We start from the raw sequence: 21,013 nt of genomic DNA, 5'->3' as shown, positions 1-21,013 counted from the left end.
TGATTTTGACCAGTCAATTTCAGTCTCTCGAGTAAGTCCCCCAACTGAGGTGAAGTGCAACACTAAATCTAAGAACCATTTAAGATTTTTGAAGCAGTATGAGAAAATTATGGTACTGAACATAAAAATAGGTTGTCTTAAACAGTTTGAACAAGTACGGAGCCCCCCCCTCTCCCCGTGCGCTCTGATTTTACCGGTTATAACCCGTGCTCTCGGATTCATAATCCATGCCCACGGATTTATAAACAACTTCTTTCTTCAGAGAACAAGGAATGGAGCATTTCAATGGCGACCACATCCGCCAAGTAAGTCCAATTTATCTAGATTTAAGGGTAGATTTAATGCTATATTGTGCTTTGCAATGGACGTTTCACAGCTTTTATTGTGCAACGTTATATTTATTGTGCTTTTCACTCGAAAACCAACCGTGGGCACAGATTGGAAAACCGTGGGCACGGATTATGAATCCTAGAGCACGGTTTATAAACCGTGCGCACGGATTTGTAAACCGAGAGTGCAGATTTACACATGGCTCCTTTTTTTTTTTCTCAGCTGACCTCAGGGGGGCTCCGTAAACAAGCGACCAATGCTGTAATTTTTCTAGTGAGGATAGTTAGGCTACTAAGATAGTTTGAAATTCAATTTCTTCTTCTTCATCACCTCCAGTTAACGAGCTTGCGGTGTGTAAACATCCCTTTTGTCCCTGCCCACTGAGGTGTAACGCAGCCAATGAGATTATTTGTGCCTGCAGAGCAGCTCTGCCTCAGAAAAAATGTTTGTGTAATTACAACTCCAATCTGCCAACTGTAAAGGTTTGATTTTGCAGAGGTGGGGGTCTCACACCTTATCTGACAGTATGTCGCAGCCAGACCCAAATCTTTAACTGACAGTGTCACCATGATATATGGCACCGGTGTTGGCCAGGGCAGCGCTTCAATTTGACATCTGAATTAATATGGTTGACTTTAATGCTGGTCAGTGCAATTTCAGACCTTCTTTAAATTCATGGCAATCCATGGGTGCGAACGACAATTCTCACAGCAAACAACAGCGCCTGCAATTGCGCTCCTCCACAAACACACAAGGAAAAAAAGGACAAGAAAAAAGCAGAATAAGTTTGGGTTTCCAATTTACACTGATCCTGTAGCCCATCAGCATTTAAATGAAAATATGAGTCCGCAATCAAAAAGAATCTATGGATGGGAGAGCTGCTGAAGCATGAGAGGTAAGATGGCTACGACAAGCACTGCAACTCAAGCGGAGGGAAGAGGAGGAAACTGGCCGAGAACAGGGCTTTTCATAAAATAATCAGCAGTTTTCTAACTGTCTTTCCACATCTCATACGGCAACAATGTATTTCATTACTCGTCTCTTCCACTTTTAATACAAACATGATGAGGACTTATTTTGTTGGTTAAAAATTTAGTTTGCACTCTCCGTATTCTCCATTTGTCCCTTGCTTTTGCAGCCTCGGTGGAGCTGTCCGTGAGCTCTGTCAGAGAGATTGTCATGTCTGAAATGATTTGAAATAGAAAGCAATCTTTCAGTTTTGATCCTCAGAAAGTTTCTCAGTGACACTCACAGGATGTAGTTTCGACAAACAAACTTACTGTATTTTCTCACTTCTGGCCTGCAAACTCCAGAAGGATGAAAAAGGTGACAGGTCCGAAACAAAAACCTTTCTGGTGCGCTCGCTCTGAGATAACAATAGAGGGTTTTTTAAATTAAAGCTGCTGGGGATAGAACATGACAGTGGCCCGACCCCTGCCAACACATCCACCGTATTGAGCAGACATACTTCAACAAGGGTGTAGGTGTAGCAAATAACAAAATAACAAATTATGATGAAAATGATAATCGTTCTTTCCAGTAGTATCTTGTAAATGTGCTTTAGTTTCCTTAGCCTGATACTTTGTGAAAGATAATGTTGTATTTACACCTTTACTACAAAAAAAATCTGTCCTTTAGTTTTTTATCTTTGACTATTGTTCAATTCTAGCATTTTGAGAGGCGAAACCCAAAAGAGTCCTCAAACCACTCCTTGCACCGCTCGCCACTGCTCGCTACGCTAACTGCTCGGCCAGCACGGCCATAACTGAAGGCGACTCAGACGTGTGGCAACATGGCGATCAGCTCAGCTGGATTTTGGCTGCTGGACAGTCAGAGCACTCACAGAGATTACTTACAGAGATTTTATTAAGTTGCCTTAGTATTTCACATCTCTTCTCAAATTTAGACAGTGGTGGAAGAAGTATTCAGATTTACTTAAGTACAATTACGAATGCCACACTGTAAAAATACTCCACTACAAGTAAAAGTCCTGCATCATGACCTTACTTAGGTAAAGTAAAAGTATTAACAGCAAAATGTACTTTAAGTATGAAAAGTAAAAGTACTCATTCTGCAGTAAGATGCTCCTGTCAGTGTTTACCTACTCCGTTTTCCTTACTGTTAAACAGTTTATTTACCTTAAAAAGCAGTTTATTAGAAAACAGTCATAATCTTCAAGTTTGGAGATACATGGTTTTCACTGGACAGGAAGGGTATTAAAAAAAAAGGTAATCGGAAAAGTAATTAATAACTAAAGCTGTCAGACAAATGTAGTGGAGTAAAAATATTTACCTCTGAGATGTAGTGGAGTAGAAATGGAAATACTCAAGTAAAGTGCAAGCATCTCGAACTTTCTTCTTAAGTACAGTACTTGAGTAAATGTACTTAATTACATTCTATCCATCCATCCATTTTCTGCTGTTGTAAGGTAGTCCAGACGGCCCTCTCCTCAGCTCCTCCTGGGGGATCCCGAGGTGCTGAATTTAGAACTACTATACATCAGTGCAGATCTCTGCCTAACTCTTGGTAACCCACCAGTAAATACTGAGCTTGGGAAGACCGCCTTCAGCACTTTGCACCTTAAAAGTGGACAATGGATTATAAATGAAGGACGCTGAAACTTGGATGAATTTAGATTTTTAATTTTGGACATTTTTTAGAGGTGTGTGGTTGTTTCTGATGCTGTTTGTTTGTGATTGTGACTGTGTTTTGTTGTGTGTCTTATCTCTGTTCTTATTTCTCCTGCTGTACTCAGGTCTCTCTTTCAAAAGAGATCTTGATCAAAATCTGGTCACCTGATTAAATATAGGTTACATAGCTGAACAGCAACATTTCAGGTGACAGCACCCAAAAACAAGGGCTTACTACAGTTTGAATTACAAGACGAGTATCCAAATGTGTGAGCTAGCAAGCATCAAGGCTCTCGCAATCAAGTACAGGCGTGTCTGTGATTTGTTCAGGTGGAGTGGAGATGACCTAACATTTACATGCTGTGGTCACCCAAAAAACCATTTCTGAATAATCCACATACCTCTGTTTTCTTTGGAACAATGTTTTTTTTTTTTTTTTACAGAAGAAGACAACATGTTCTATGGTTTATAACACTGTTTCTGGAAAGACGTGCTTATTTAAAATGGAATTGTCAATGCTGCGAGTGATAAAAGGCAGAAACCTCAGAGACGCATATATCTTTTTTCCTGAGCCTGAACTTCAAATATATCTAAAAATCTACTTCTAGATCTAAATAGATTACAAATTCAAAATCAGACAAAAATAATAACTGCTACTTTACTAGTCACAAAAATGTCATTGTGTGTTAGTACACAAGTGCCAGCTTGAATGTGGATGGAGATAATCATGGCCATTATGAGTCACAGTAAGCTCCTAACATGCACACAGTAGGTGCTGTTGCTGTGACTAGTTTCTGCCTGGCTGCTCAAAACGTGCCCCAAATCACCATCCTCTCCCAGCTTATCTCCCTGCGTGCAGGACCCAACCCCAGTTATTTGTGATAATCCACAGATTGTAGGCAGCTAACAGACATTTGTTTTACGACAGATGCCAGATTCAGATAAACATTTAATTAGCAACTCATCAGCTCTGTCAAAGCTAATTACCCCAGTCTCCAGCCCTAGCCAAAAGCTCGCAGTTGGTCTGCACAGCAGCTGACTCTGCTGGCTGCGGCGGGACGCGAGGAGCCAGAGGCAGCTCGGAGCCGAGGCAGCTCGGAGCCGAGGCCCTCAGACTGTACCGGGATTGTGAACAGCTAATCCAGCCATTCTGCCACTGCCGACTCTTGTGGGTCAGAGCAGTAAGGAGAATGGTTTAGATAAAATTACAGGCTGAGACGACGTTGTGCTATTTATCAGCAATTTACACGCCTGTTGTGAGAATGACTACTAGTGAGGTGTCCTGGCAGCGCTTTTGGTTGTCACGACAGCACATTTCTCAGCGCTCGGAAGGAGTGCGATGTGAATTTTGGGAGGCATGGTGGACACACTGTTTGGCTGACAAATGATCTCTGGGAAGTGGAGTGCAAAAACAGCACAGAAGTGAGCGCTCAGCAGCAAGGATTGAGCCGAAAAGAAGAAAAAAAAAACTGACAGAAAGAAGTGATGGCAGTCTGTCTTCCACCAAATGACCACAGGATAATGAGACTGCCCTCCTGTTCGAATGATCACTGTTCAAAGCTCAAAGTATCTTTGGTGTCCTTTTCCAGCAAAATTGGTTTGCAGCCAGGATCAGACAACAAAACACACAAAACACCTATACACTGATGGACAATAACAAACAGGACATAGTGGACAGAGGGATTCAATAGGAGTTCATTCAGGGTCAAAGTGCAAAAATAAAATGAATCAATCTACAGACAACAGTTAAAAACTATCTACCATTTAACATGTAAATGGCAGCAGGGACAAAGGAAACCTTCCATCTCTTGGTCCTGATGACAGGCACCCTCAACACGACGACCTGAGTTCAAACTCTGTCCGAAGGGGGAGATCTTGGCACTCCAGACGGGAAGTAGCCTTTCTAAACACCTGCTTGTTATTTAGGTCTGTAAGCTGGACTTGACACCTCCCTGAAATCTTACTAGCCACTTAGATGAGGCTACTGAGCCGAGTTTTTGTTGTCAAATTCACATACCAAGCGGCAATGCAGGACTTTAAAGCTGATTCAATAAAACTTTCATCGTCATCATCTCAGAGGAGACATTCAAAGAACTCATTTTCCTCAAGAAAAGTATTTATAGCTATCAACCCAATGACTGCAGCCTTGATGCCGGTTAGTACAGGACTAGGAGAAGTCTCTCTAAAGCTGATTATCATGTCTTTGGTTTTTGACACATTTAATTGGAGGAAGAACGCAACACACACTGTGTGGGTTTATATGTATGTAGAACATGTGAAGAAAGATATGGTGGACAGCACACGTAGTCAGAGAACAAAGGTGAGAATTCAAGGCATCTTCTCCATGGTTATTAGTTTTTGTTGAGCCCTGCAATCACATTATCACATTTCACTGAAATTAGAACACTGCATGCTTACATAGTAAACACACCAAGGCATCTCTATAGCATTCACATTAGTAGCTTCTCTGCACTGACCTGTAACCTAGCAACCGCCTGACGTCTCACACAAGCAGATGATTAAAGGTACCTTCTTTTCCCTTCTGAGCATGAACCCTTTGATGCATTTCCCCCCTTTCGACTCAAGCATTCTCTCCTCAGTAGCATGCCAGGAACACTCATGTTACGTACAAATATGAAATATGAATCACCACGCTGGTTTTTTAGCCTTTTGAGACCAGGGGTGTGTAGCTGCCGTGGTCTGCAAAGCCCCATCATTAACTGCTCCGGAGAGCTGTTATGCATTTGCCTTTATGTCACGCAGGACAGCAGCTGGTCTGCAGGGGCGCTTGGAGGACTCTTTGGTCCAAAGAGAAGCTCATATTCCGCGCCTGCACCACTCCATGAGCATGAATGAACGACACACACGCTAACGAGTTTGGAAGGTGGTTTTTAGCCTTTGCAAACCCAAAACCACAAAAGCATAATTGTAAGGAACAGATTCAGCAGAATATTTGTCAGCTCTAACATAAGCTGCAAACGTTAGAATGCCCGACTAACGAGCTACAGTAGTAATCTAGTGTTACTTCCAAGGAGCATGTCTTTCGCTAACTACATTATTCTGTGGGGTTACATGTTACCTTAATAAAATTAGCGTTTTTGGATTTGGGGATTTTGGTTTACACTTTTTTGCCAAACTTGTTACCTGAGACAGTGTTATGTTTACCAAAAACATCGGTTCCTCATCCTTACAGCCTTTGCTCTTGTAAAAGTAAAACACGCTTATACAGTATGAACGATAAAGTATAACTTGTGTGTTGATTGTCCAAGTAGGTTTTCCTATACTAGGCATCCACACACAGTTACATTAGAATAAATTAAATTTTTAGCCATGCTAGCAGCATGGCTCTATGGATGGCAATGTGCTGGACTGTCAGTCGGTCAGTCTACCATTTTGGTCCAGACTGAAATATCTCAACAACTACTTGATGGATTGTAATATGATACAGATATTCATGGTGCACAGATGATATATCCTTATGACTTTACTAATACTGGGCTAACTGGCTGTACCCAGCAACACAAGAACAAGGCAGCTCCTTTATTTCCATGTCTTATACATGCATCATCAACTGGCGAGGATGCTGACTGTTTGCTTGGTAGCTTAAGACTCAGTCTTTTAGCATGATCCTATCATGTATGTAGTTGTCAAGTGCAAATATAAGGGCCTTTTAATGGGCTTAAAACTTGACACCTGGAAACGACACAACTGCAGAAGGAGATTTCAACCAACTCTCTGAGTTAGAGTTAGGCACTTTGCTGATACTAGCTACCTACAGCTGATAAAACCTGCTACTGACAATCGTCAACTTCAGCCGACAAAATTGACATCAGGTGGAAATGAAAAGCCTGCTATTGTTTACTTCTGTGTGAACTCAGACTCATTATTTCAAAAATTTGTCCACATTTTGAGTGGTTAATCGTTATCATCATAAACTGCATACGTGCTGTGCTAGAACAGAAAGCTTGACAGGCATAGCGACAGTAACTAAGGGGGTCGGGTTAAGAAAATTGGATGAGTTAGTAATACTTCAGCACATTAGAACATTTTTGCAGCACCACCGCTGCACTACAGGCTAAAATATCTCTCCTGTGCAAAGTTGCATGTGTACTGTACATGCGTACACAAGCAGAATCTATTTTCATAATGCCACCTGAAGGTGTAATTTGGTAGTTTAGTTCTACATAAATTGCCTCACCCTGCATCATTGCTTTCCTCCTCCTACTTCTCCTCATCTGCTCCTCCTCGTCACACCTCTCTGTCTGAGTGCATTGTTGAGGCTCTCCAATAACCAGATAAAGGAGACGCTGGGGGAAGCTGGGCTGAGGCAGCAAGAGAACGAGGAAGAAAGACAGAGGGAGGGAGAGACTTTTGGAGCTGGGTTACGCTGTAGCGTGTGCATGTGCATCTACTGTACGTGTTGCACTTTGTGCTTTGGAAAGGGTTGCTTAATCTCAAATGGGGAGGAAGAAGAAAGGAGTGAAGTGGGAGGGGGAGGAGAGAGAGGGGGGGAGAGTTGGTCTAAAGACTTGGAAGAGAAGAGGCAGGACAGGGAGACTGGAAACGGGAGATAGGGGAATGACTGCATATTGGCACTAAAATAGTATATATTGTAGAGTATATGAAAATAAAACCAAATGCATCTGGACTGACAAGATAAAGCTTCTTTATTATGGAAGTTTTCTGGAAGAAAGTGGAAATCAATGTGAAATGATTTGCATACTTGATTATATTATTAGAACATGTGTACATAGTGTAGGTAGTTGGATTCAGCTGAAATATGTGAAATCACCCAATAGTTAAATTTATTCTATGATATTCCCCAATATTGCCCAGTTACAGCTTCATAACACCTCCTCATAAAGTGACTCACAGATACATGATATTGGGAGAATTTCTCCTCAAACACATACAGATAATTAGCATTTTAATAACGTAGATACAGTAGTTCAAACAAAGTCTACAAACTAATCATGGGTGATTTTATTAGTCTTCAACTACTGAAGGCTCAGAAAGGTGCCTTTAAAGGCACTTGTACACATTGGGGAAAAAGAAAATCTGAAACTGCAGCACCCAGAAAGTAACTACCCAATGAGAGAGGCAACAGATCTTATACTGGTACGTTCTGTTTTTTCTTTGGATTTTACTCTTGATATGTGTTGTGCCACTTCCTGCGGGTGAGTGGAGACAGATTTCCCACCACTGGACATGACACCAGAAATTAATTTGGGCAAACAGATGTGCTTTTATAATGCAGTGAGATGTAATTTTACCAGATATTTGCCCAGTGTAGCTTTAAAGTGAGACTATGTAACTTTTGCAACAGCGGCCACGGTGGCCGCCGGGGGTAATTACAGGATATGGCACATTTCATTTCCCTTCACTTCCAAAGATTCTCTTGAGTCAGGTGGTTTAAAGACAATCATTAGGCGGCCTAACTGACAGTGGGTGGAATGGGGAGAGCCTCCAGGGACCACCACAACCTGCAACTGACGTTACTGAGCTAGCACTACTGCTAGCGAGCTAATCAGCTAGCAAGTTTAATGCCAGCTGACCACTATTGGCTGTGTGAGCTCTTATGCCATCTCACAGACCACACTGGCCGAGTATGTTACAAGGTTTTATATGTTTTCATTAAAAACTTTTCAAATATACACATTCTGGAGAAACTGACTAGAGAAAATGAAGTCTGCTGTCTTTTTACTACAGTGGTACAGAACTGTGCCCTCTTCATGTGATCTATGTGAAATTTTCCCACACAGACACCGAACAAAGTTGGTGGAAGTCTTTTGCTGGACAACAGATCCACACATTGAAGAATTTGAGGAAAGTTATAATAACTCTAATACAGAAACCTATATTAATTGGATCTTTAAATGTGGTTTTCAAAATCTGATTAACTAGATATTATGTTTACATGAGGGTATAATATCATATTGTGGAGAAAGATTGGCTTGCTACAAGTCTTTATTTAATTTGTTTCTCTCATAATCAGTCTTTATATTTGAAAATGTTTTGCATTGATTTGACAAAGCAGTACCTTATCACTTTGTTTAAAAATTAAATAGAGGTGAAAAAATAAGCAGTATAACAAGTCTTAGCACATTTTTCCCTTTGATGTACTGAGTTTGACATATTTTTCAAGTACAGTTGTGTTACGTGCTTCTACACTCATTACCTCCTTACAGTACAAGTAAACAAGCTAGCAAGGCTATCAAAAAGTAGCCTACTAATGCCTTCAGCGCGCTCCGTCTGTCATGTGACCCTCGCTGGTCCCTCAAAAGTCTCCCGAGTGGAATGGGACCGCAAGCAAGAAACATGTCTCCTCAATATATATTCTATAGATATATTGTGTTTACACCTTGTTTTACTTTTGTGACAAAACCATTGAAATGTTTATCTGCGACATGATCAAACTTAGTGTAACAGTAGCACAGGTAGAGTAATAAAGTCAGTAAAGTGACTTAGTAATCACACAGCAATATCTATCAAACGTTTGCTAACATTAGCCACCATGAGCCACCGCCACTGGTCATACCAGACCAAGTAAGGCTAAGGTAGCAGCAAAACCCCTGAGTGTACTGACTTGAGCAAGCATGCATTTTATTTCTTATGAACTCAACTTTTCATTTGTAAGATAAAGACTGCATTATTTCTTCTTTCAAATGTTACATAGTCTCGCTTTAAAATATTTGGTCCAAACTGAATCTGACCCTTGACCCTGTTGGCACCATAACTACCACAATAAAGCACTTGGACTCCTGCTAGATCTGTAGAAGCAAGGCCACTCCAGCTAAGGTCCACTTGGAGGGATTTTCTTTGGTCTTCAGGTTGAAGGTCCATATGTAGGTGGGTCCCCTCTGGCGGGTCTTATAGACAGGACACTGGTACACATTCCTGTTCTCCTGTTTGTCCACAGGAATGGCCCTGATGAAGATGACCGGGATGGTCGGGGTGAGCTCTTTCAGGCGGGCATCTACAATCATGCCAGCCTAAAAGGAGAGGGAAGGGGACAGGATGACAAGCCAGTCAAGCACAGACAAAAACATCTCACAGAGCTGAGGAAAGTTATAAATTAGTTTGAGGTGCAGTGAAAACTTATGTCCCGACGCTGTTCTTGCCATTGAGGCAGTTTTTAATAATGTTCTTTTGTAGGAGAAAAAAATTGATGTTTGACTAATCTTGGTTGGCACAAGCGATGTTAGACTTCCAGTTTGCAGAACACAATATTACGGTAACCTTGAAAAGTGGTGAAAGTCTGCAGAGTTTGAGTCGAAGTCAAGCTGCCCTGCCTTAGAATACACACTCTATAAACACACTGAAACAGAGTGGTCTGTCTCATTAATTAATCCTCCTACACTTAGCGCCTGACAAACAGAAGTTTCTCCATGCATGCACAGTGACTTTCAGGAATAAATGTAAATCCTGATGACTTTGGAAAGCTCAGAGGACAAAGTCCTAATTGCATCTGCATTTGCTATAAAACTTTAAAGAGGTGTTAAATACCAATAACTTTATGTTTGTTTGGGTAAATACAAATGATGGGTATCTTAAATGCAGGCCATGGGGGCTCATTGAGATTCATTACAAATTCGTTTAATGACACTGTATATACACCGTTACTATGGTAACAGATATCTATTTTTATTGCATAATATCACAACATATGGAGATATATCACCATTAAGTGGTGTCCATCGATAAACACACAAGCTTCCCCTGTGTAATGCCTGCATTTCTATCATATCCATTCAGCACACAAGGTGTTTATCATATACAGCATCTAGCTGTCTTAGATGTCTGAAACCCCTCTGGATAAAATGCAAGGTTCATTAATATAGATGAATAGGTTTATCATAAATCTTTGACTTTTATTGCTGCACAGAGCTGTGTCCAGATGGAGCACTGCTTACTCTCCTATTCACTTTCTGCTGCTCCCAGCCAGTGGCACAGAACTGGCCTTGGGGCAAGGAGGAGACGAAGGGAGGACGAGGAGGAGGAGAAGGAGAGTGGAGGAGTTGGGAGGAGAAGCCGCTCGGACGGTCTGTCCACCTGTCTATTTGCCTGCGTCTCCAACTTTAATGAATATAAAAGGAACCACTCCTCTAAAGGGCGATCTAAGTGCTCAAGTGCACACTCTGCACATTCCCTAATTAAGAAGTCTACAGGGATGCTCCTTGAAAGCTGGGCACATATACAGTAGCTGTATGTATGTAGATAGATAGAGCCCTGGGAAGCTGAGTAATGCACTGCGCTCCGAGAGCTGAACGAAGGATGCAAAGCAGAAAATTAAGCCACAAAGGGAATGTGGAAGCCCTTCAGGGGGAAAATATTGAAGTTACTTTACTTGACTCAGTTTAAAGATGCATTTTGAGGTTAGCTCACCTTATGTTCACGTGTTAGTCTATCATCCATCATCGGAAGTTGTGTGTAAAGGAATATTTCTGTACAGGGTGCTTGTGAATCAAAATGTGCTGTTTTTGATTTTGTATCCACACCTTCCCTGGAGGCTAGATGTCAGAATCAGCTATTTGCTACCTCTGTGACAGTCAGCGGAACAAAGAAATCGATGAATAACTCATGTACCTGTGTGTCCCAGCGTGCACCCTCCATGTACAGCCCGTATATGTATGCCCCTTCACGAGGCGGTAAACTGAAGTCCTCACGATTCTTCTTGGTGACATCACACTGCAGACACATGCGATCCAGAGGCCACTCATTCCTGTCATCCAAACACAGGGAGATTTACTGTGTCGCACCAAGCAAGTGGTTTTGAATACATTTTAACCCTTGATGTCTTAATGCAAACCAACCCTACCTTCGAGCCATAGCCTGCATGATGGCTGTGAGGAAGGACTGTGGGTTGAAGAAACCAGCCAGCCACACTGCAGAGGGTAAGACGAAGTCTGTTGACCAGGCTTCCAGCTCCTTGATCCTGGCCAGCAGGTCAGTGAACCACAGGGCCAGGCCAGACATGGAGGGGTAAGCCCGCTTGGTCCAATTGTCTGGCACCATGTCCAGGAAAACAGCATTCTGAAGGTTCTCCATGTCACTGGTCATGGTTAACTCTCCCTGAAGGTTTGAGGGCCAGAAGAAAGGAGAACTGAAATCATCCATTTTGCAGTCAAACATCACTGTCAAATTGATTTTCAAATGTATTGCTAATATTTTTTATTGCTGAAAGGAAGAAAAAAGATAAAAAATAAGACACAGTAATGCTTCTTCAAGCCCTGATCACAGCAGAAAGTGGTACAGTGAATTTCATCCGTGTGTCCTATAAATAGACAGTGCTAGCAGCTTGGCGAAGTAGTGACTACTTGTACAGGGCTAGCCGTATCTGGCGAGCTAACCACTAAAATGCAAGCCAACCATGCAAGCTAGCACTAGGCTAAGCTAAGGATAGCACAAGGCTGAGCTACAACAGCTTCTTCTGTTTTGGACAGAAGTTCAACAAAGTTAAATTTGATGCAAAAGATTTCTATGGATTTACTTCGTCCCTGCGAGCAAATCCACTGATTGGGGCGATTCCATTGAAATGTTTAATTTAGCCGTTTGTCACCACACCTGTGTTTGATTGACAGCTGAGCTGGAAGGGGTACTGAAACACGAAACCTGTGCTGGTAACTGTAGCTTACAAGCCAAGGACAGACAGCATTTTATTAGCAGTGGTGTTGAGGAATAAGGACCATTTAGCGTCAAAACTAACTGATCTTGCTGTTTTATGTACTATTGTTGCCTGCTCTACCCTGAAAATGGATGTTAGCAGTGCACCTTTCCCCCTGTGCATGTTTGTTTGGTAGTTCATTCAGCAAGGCAAGTGGCAACAGAAAAAATAGGCCTTTCTAAATCTGCGTTCTTGTGTGTACTTCTGTTCTTGTCTAGCAGGCTAGCTCTCAAAATGACTCTACTATCAACGTCCATGGTCATTCCAGGGAAAACAGTCTCATCTCGGCAAACCTGTTGACCCTAAAACCTAGGCCTTAGGGTCACAATCTAATATTTGGTGGCAAATTGGTTTGGTTGAAGTTAAAGTTAAGGTTCAAGTTTTTATTGTGCAATAGCACTACCTTTGTGTGCTTTTGGCTTTCTAAAAATAAAAATCTTGCCACACTATCTATCTATCTATCTATCTATCTATCTATCTATCTATCTATCTATCTATCTATCTATCTATCTATCTATCTATCTATCTATCTATCTATCTATCTATCTATCTATGTATATATCATGGACTCCCAAGTTCAACTTACTCGGGAGTCCAAGTAAGTAACTCTGAACTTCCAAGGATGGAGTTCGGACTTGGCGTACTCTGTAATGAGAGGCCTCATGTTTGTAGATAAGAAGAAGACATTAGCTGGAAAGCTAATGTGGTTTGCGGTACAAAGTCTGTGAGTCTTTTTGTGTTGTGTCATGGCAGCTGTCTGACTAAATATTTCACCCTTTTGGTACTTATATTATGCTCGAAGGGGAGCACAGGACACGTAATTGAAAGATCTGTATGCTGTAGCAGAAAAACAACATGCAATTTCATTTCAGGCAGACAAACTTTATTACTGCTATAATTTGAGTTTTCCAGTGTTCACCGTACTTTGATGAACAGGATGCTTGTGGGTATTGGAGAAATCAGTTGTATAATTTGGCTTTCATCCTCTTTTTCATCATCTGGATAATAGCTATTTTAATTAGGATGACTGTTCTCAGTGCTGACAGATGCTGCCTCTTTTGTACAGAAATGTTCTTCGTTGGTTTGTGAATTTCAATTACAGGAAGGAACCAGGAATTCAACATGTCACTTCCTGTTTGTCTCAGCAGCTAAACATTGGAGCTGACACCTCCCAGCCGCATAAGGTGCTGAACGGTAACACGCCCTCAGAAACTACTGATGCATACATAAAATATGAAGACAAGCACACCATGCCAGATAAGGAAACATGCTGTAAGATAGCAAAGAAAAGATGGCAGTGCAGAGTAATGAGACAGCATACAAGTGAACAGTGGTGTCCTTCACCCACTGATACTGGAGCTGATGTATTGCTGATGTATAGATACCTATATGCGACAGTCACATGGTGATAAGGTTCAGTAGATTTATCTACATCTGTGTCTTTACCGTGAACCTTTCACCTTCGCAACACTCAAAATAATCCTGATCCGTCATTTCAGCCACAGCACACTTTGACACACCATGGTACTATGAAGCTGCACCATCTCACCAAGGCTAACATTCTGATAGTTCCTATTTATTCAACTATAAAGACGAAATATGATTCCATTTGCTGGTACAATAGTCTACATGGCTTTTAAATCACTGAGCTGATTTATTGAGGCTTGTAGTGTCGGGAGATCGAAGCCTCATAACTCCTGACAAACGCTTTTACACCCCCCCCCCTCTTTTTCTCTTTTCGTTTGTTGTTAACACATGACTCAGTCAGGCTTGATACACAGAACGCAGACGTCTCATTCCTCTGTGCTCTTCTGTAAGCCAAATCTCTTAGTCATTCTGAAGACTGGGCTTCTGACAAACAACAGAGAAAAAGGTTTAGTTATGCAGTGCAAGAATACTAATGCAGCAGCCTGTCAACAGCAGCCAAGCCAACGTAGTGTGAATTATAGGTGTTGAGGATAATTGAGGGTTTTGTGGTGGATTTTGAGGGACAGTTCACTTGAACTTCATTTGTTTTACATTTAAGGGATTTGGCTCTCAGCACCATCATCCTTGCTGGGCCAGTGGTTCTCAAGATGGGATCTGTGGACATCCGACGGTGATTTAGTTGGTTCCAGGGAGTCCCCAACCAAATGAGAACTAAGCTCCATTCGGACTGTTTTAACATTACAGGGCTGGAGGTGGGGAATGAAGTATTCACCTAATGTAACTCATCATTTCGGATGGCATTTTAACCATCGGGAAATTACAGGATGTGGTCTGTTGGACATTCCACACAGTCTTAGTCTGATGCAATTTTCAAAAGACAAGTGACAGAGTGAAACATCTTCCGGCCTTTTACACTGAAAAACACCCGACCATATGTGTTCAACAAAAGCAGTAACACACTGGTTTATATTTAAAGTGCATCAGTGATGCTGCGATTCAAGGAGACTGTGTTTTACTTGTGCAGACCTGTGAGAGATCAACTTGTATATCACAGATCTGTGCATGGATACAGGATACAGAACGGCCAAAAACTTTGGCACGCGCTCCTGAGCTGCAAACACATCTGTTGTGTTCACTGTTGCTGGTTGACATGAACACCCGCACCAAGCAGCAGGAGTTCAGTGAACGCATCCAGTGCGTTTTGGAGTCAGTTTAACACTTATATAATATTAAGGGGAACAAATAGCTTTCTTTCAGCTTTTTGAGGACCTGGGGGGGGGGATTTCCATACTTCATATACTGGAGCGTGACTCACTGTCCCCCGCACTTGAACAGAGCTAAAAGGAAAGTGAATATTGGACTTAACATTAATCGGGTGGCCAGAAACATGACTCCAGATGAATGCTAATGTCACTGCATGTGTAAATGGGCTATTTGCAATCAATGTTGTGGTTACAGCTTGTTCCACTGCCCCCAAATGGCCATAAATAAAATAAATTAATGCAGCTTTAAATACTTTTTACTTTTTAAATACGCATTTTTTTGTATTACTCAATCAAGACTTTTCTGTTACTCACTGAAATCATTAAACCAAAAGCCTTGGTTGATAAAGAAAGTAATAATTAGGATTTTGCCACGGAAGAAAAAACAAAAACTTCTGCTGAGGTTAAAGAACCTCAACATGATTATGACTGAGAGTGTTTTCACGCACATCATGAGAAAGTAGGGCCAGACATGAATAGAGCTCCAATCAAAAAGTGATAAACTATTAATAATTGTCTGTCACAGCTGATGATTGGTTATATATACTTTGATATTTTCATTTTACTATAAAATACCAGTGGTGGTAGACGTACTCAGATCCTTTACTTAAGTCAAAGTACTAACACAACAATGTAAAATACTCCATTACTCCATTCAGTAAAAGTCCTGCGTAAAAGAAAAAGTACATAAGTATTATCAGCTAAATTTACTTAAAGTATTCATAATGAAATTACTTGTTTTGTTCTTTTAATAAATAACATTATTATTACTGATGCATCAATGTGTAAGAAGCATTTTGCTGTTGTAGCTGGTCGAGGTGGAGCTAGTTTTAACTACTTCATATAGAGCTAGGTGATTTATTCCAGTGGTTACTAAACTAGGGGTCGGGGCTCCTCACAAAGGGTCACAAGATAAGTAGGACGCTGAACGAAGAAAAAACTGTTTTGCAACATAAAATGTCTCTAATCTTTGCTTTTTCTGTGAAATATTTGACAATTTGACCAATCCTTGGGCCTCAAACAATCATTTTAAAGAAACAATGTGAGGAGTGTATCGGTAGAATCTCTTTTGTGGTGGAACTGCTAACAGCTCATAAACTTCTGAAATATGATAAGGGGCCCCAACTAGAGACTGCTTTATTGTAAGGAGTCACAAGCTAAAAAGGCTGGGAACCACTGGTTTGATCTTAAACAAGGTCTAGTATTTTATAAAATGATCATGTGTTTTGTTTTTTTTAACTAAATTCTAAATCTGTAACTACTAACTAAAACTGTCAAATAAATTTAGTGGAGTAGAAAGTACAATATCCCACACCAAGTATCGAGTAGCACAAAATGGAAATACTTAAGTAAGTACCTCAAAATTGTACTTGAGTATAAGTACTTAGTTACATTCCACCACTGTAAAATGCACAGCATACAATCTTGAAGACAAAATTGAACAATGATCCATGTATATTTTAAAGCAAGTTCAGTCTGGACAGACTAGTTACAAATAGTACACAGCACTGATGGAAGTTGTAACTGATGATCATAATTATCGCCTACATTATCATCTGACCCTCTCTGCTAGCATTACAGGCTCCTCACCTTGAGTCCCAGACTGAGCTCACGGAGTGAGCGTCTAATCTCCTGGGTGAGGAGGTTCATGCGCTCACACTCCTGCAGCGCCACCACCTGGTAGGGAGTCCTCTCCTCCGCCTTCCCCAGCAGCTCGGCCATGTTGAACTCCTCCGGGAGCTTCTCCATGATCTCCTCCAGCGCTGCACGCACCTGATAATGCGTGAAGGAATGAAGAAGTGTATCAATGAGTGAGTGAGTAAAAATATTGTTTGATCCATCTTACTGTTACAATTAAAGACAACTCAGGACAAGAAACAAAAGGGGAGAGTGCTCGCTGAAATGAAAAGAATAACAAGAGATTGGGGTTATCTGTGTCATATAAATGCTGACAGCCTGAGAAACTTGCAGTTTGAAATAGGCAGTTCCATAAAATATTCATGAAGATATATTTTGCAAGGCAGCTCTTTGTTTTCAATAACAGTCTAATCCGTCCAGAAAATCAATGCTCACATCATATTTTTGTTGGGTAAGTGATGAAAGCTAACGCCTGTGTCAACATTTTCCCAAGGCAACCAGCATTAGCGATCAATCAGCGGATTAGGTGCCGAACAAAGGATATGAGGTCATCATATCTATGGATTTTTCAGTTCAAATATCTGATCTGGGTTTGGCAGCTACTGAGCATGCTGAATACAAAGTGAGCCTCGTTGGTGCGCTCTGCATGGCTGTCATCTGTTAAGACAGGAGTATCCAGGCTTCTGAGCCAGAAAGGTCACACATCATAATATATTGAGGAATGGACACACACACACACACACACACACACACACAGACATACAACATGCGGTGGTTAAGATGGTTGATACTAGAGGGGTGTTAACTGGTAATATTACTTTCTTAAACTAGGCTTACTTCAGGAAATCAGGCTTATTTTCAGGAAAAGGTACGTTTCATAAGGGACATTTAAGTTGAAGTCTGACCTAAGTTACCATGGAAACGTTTCCTTCCAGACTAGCTTGGTCCAGTGGCTTATTGTGAAAAGGCTCTCTTGAATAAACATAACAAACTGAACCAGGATTAAGCTGTTTCATAAATCCGACTCAGAGCTAATGAGACCAAGTCAAGTCTGGTTTACGAACTAATCGTTTATGACTAAAACACAGATGAAAATGAACATGTAAGGACAAAACTGCAATGTTCACAGCCACAGCATGCATTAAACATATATTATACATCAATGAAACTAAAAACCACTGTAATAATTAAAGCAAAAGAACATTTTTGGCAGCATATTTTAGACCAGCGGTGAGCTCAGACCTTGACATAAATTGAGATACAAATCCCATATTAGTAATCTCAAACTTCTTTGTATCATTAGTGCTGAAAGATTAATATATGAGATGTATTAGCATTAACATTTTCTAATAACATAACATCCTCTGTATGGTGGAAATATTTATTAAATAGCTTTAGATTGGCTGTCTGCTCCTCTGGTATTTACTGTATTAGACAGATTTCTGGGTGTCTGTTCCTCTAATTTTATTTCATTGACATTTAAAGAGGACAATGGTGAAAATGTTTCTTCCTATGACGCTACAGCCTTTGGTCAAAGCCATTGTTTATTGGCTTTAGGCTGCGGTGCATTTAAAAGGACATATGTTGACTGGAGAACTGTGAAGAAAAAGTTAGGAGCTCAGATTTGAACTACACAGTAACTGCAGCCCAGGTCGAAATGTGATCAGTTAAACGTGTGCAGCAAACTGAATGAGGTTCACAATGCAGCAGCATCGAGGAAGGCCTAGGGTGAAGCTAAACCTGAAGGACCAGGCTAGTCTGGAGGGATACATGCCCATGCTAACTTAGGTCAGACTTTAAACCTCCTTTATGAACCAGCTTTTCCTGGAAATAAGCCTGACTTACAGAAGTAAGCCTGATATAACTGGTGATCTTGCTTTCTGAGACATCACTCGGGTCTCAGGCTAGTTTCATGCTTAGCTTCATCTCAGACTTAACCAGTGTTATCGTCAGTCTGCCAGTGAAACAAGTTCCTCTGCCACAGTTCCTCTGTACTGATACAGCACGAACAGCATCAAAGTCAATTTGCAGCACATGTCAAATGTATCACATTTTGACATGGCCTGAATTTAATAATCCAAACAAAGATGGCTGCAGGTGGCTACCTGGACAGGACAGGAGTCACAACTTGAGAAACAGGTTAAAAATCTTTTTTATTGTGCAGCAGACAAAATATTTTGTACAGCTGTAAGTGTTGTTAAACAACCTTCTGGGTTTGTCTGGGGCTAAACCTAAAGAAATGTAACTTTATCACTACTAATTTTTTTAACTGAAAAAATGCAATCATTAGGATTAATAGTGTTTTAATTCATGCTTAAGAACCACCTCATCATTCACAAATAAAAAAGTAACCATGGCCTTATTAAAAAGGAAGAGATCTTAGAAGAGAAATCAGGCTGAGGGTGATAAAAGTTTAAAGAAAAGGCCTGTAACATAACTCACATTTTGCTGCTTGTTTCAAGCAACAATAAGCATAAATTACTTTTTAACAAAGCTAACACTCAGACAACCAAGACCCTTATTTATGATATTAAAAAAGTGACACTTGCTCCATTGAGGGAGTGCGCAAGGCTGCTCTCTCTGACAGAATATTTGAGCTTTTACACTCAAATAAACTTTATTTCAGAGCAGTACTGAACCAGAAAATGCCGTCCCTGTAAAAACTACCCCGGGTGCTGTCTGAGGCCCCAAACAGTTGGTCTGCAATTTATTTTCAATTCAGTGTGCAGCAGCTACAGAAAACGTCACCTGTTGTCATCATACATTTAGTGAGACAGTCGACTTCGAGAAAGGCCTTGGTTTACATATGTGCTCAGGATATCTCCCATGTATGAGGGCTTGACTGACAGAATATCATATCAGAATCAACTTGAGTTCAAATGCCAGCATTTCACCCCCCTAAACCTCACTGACCTGCTTGTGGGTTCTGTCATAACAAATTCATGCTGTGCACACAAACATTGTTTCATAAGGTACCAAAATGTCAAACTGAACTTTGGGGAAATAAAAAAAACATGGAGTCTTGGGTTTGAATATTGCATTCATACATCGTACACAGCATCGTGTGTTGTTCATTTGGTTTTTTGTTTGTTTATTTTGGAGAAGTTAATATAAATTGATCAGAGATGCCATATTTGAGTAATAAAGCAAAATTAGCAGTACATAATATATTCCACTTTCAACTTTATTTTAAGGAGCCTGCTCTCTTTTCTTCCATGAACACATTTAATGCAATATTTGCATTAAGAATAAGACCTTTAGTCACTTTTTACCAAACCAGGCAAAAAACACTTCTTATTAGAAGAGCCACATGTATGCCTCTGAGCTCAGTATTTCTAAAATCCTACCCGGATCACATAACGTCAATGAAGAGCTGGAACAAGCCGATACTCTATATGCAATACTATGAGAGTGTGGAATAAGATGAAAATTCAAACCTTAAAGCTGCTAAAGGAAAAAAAAAAGGAAAAAACTGGATGTTACTGGCAATTCAAAATCATGAAGATGTTGTTTTTGGGATTCTTTGGGAACTACGGGTCAAACTAACCAAACAAATCCAATGAATAATGATAGAGCACCCCCAGACGGCACAATATTTAATCAAGATTTCCCACAAGGTTTTGAATAAGTTATGTCTAAACTGACAATGCAAGTATAATCAAGATTTGTTTTTGTCAAGGCTTCTGAAACAGCATTCACATCCTGGAACAGTAGGAAGAAAATAAATCAAAAAGCAATATAACATACTGGAATCTGAGAATAACGTAACCGAAATCAGTTCAAGCCTTTCCATGAGAATGAAGCGTCGATCAAACATATTTCATATGGCCAAAAGTATTTCCCTGTTAGAGCTGAAATGATGAAACCATTATTCGATTAGTTAATCGACAGAAAATTAATCGGCAACTATTTGATAATAATAATATATGATAATATTAATCATTGTAGTCATTTTTCAAGCAAAGATTCCAAACATTCACTGGTTGCAGCTTCTCAAATGTGAGGATTTGCTGCTTTTCTTTGGTCATATGTGATAGTAAACTTCATATCTTTGGGTTTGG

General features: G+C 40.5%; 1 protein-coding gene across 2 annotated transcripts in view; it reads right to left on the bottom strand.

Annotated features, from left to right (window-relative positions):
- Nucleotides 1-7,609: 7,609 nt before the first annotated feature.
- Nucleotides 7,610-21,013, bottom strand: part of dnah9 (dynein, axonemal, heavy chain 9) — a 143,900-nt gene continuing 130,496 nt past the window's right edge. For both annotated transcript variants that reach the window (XM_044178887.1, XM_044178888.1), the window contains 4 exons: nucleotides 16,905-17,087; nucleotides 11,779-12,032; nucleotides 11,547-11,682; nucleotides 7,610-9,952 (listed from right to left, as the gene is read on the bottom strand). In XM_044178887.1, coding sequence (XP_044034822.1) covers nucleotides 9,725-9,952; nucleotides 11,547-11,682; nucleotides 11,779-12,032; nucleotides 16,905-17,087 — 801 coding nt within the window. In that variant the 3' untranslated portion in view covers nucleotides 7,610-9,724. The remainder of the gene's footprint in view (nucleotides 9,953-11,546; nucleotides 11,683-11,778; nucleotides 12,033-16,904; nucleotides 17,088-21,013) is intronic.

This window comes from Siniperca chuatsi, linkage group LG20 (assembly GCF_020085105.1).
Source record: "Siniperca chuatsi isolate FFG_IHB_CAS linkage group LG20, ASM2008510v1, whole genome shotgun sequence".
Lineage (NCBI taxonomy): Eukaryota > Metazoa > Chordata > Actinopteri > Centrarchiformes > Sinipercidae > Siniperca > Siniperca chuatsi.
This window is presented reverse-complemented; position numbering and strand designations above follow the sequence as displayed.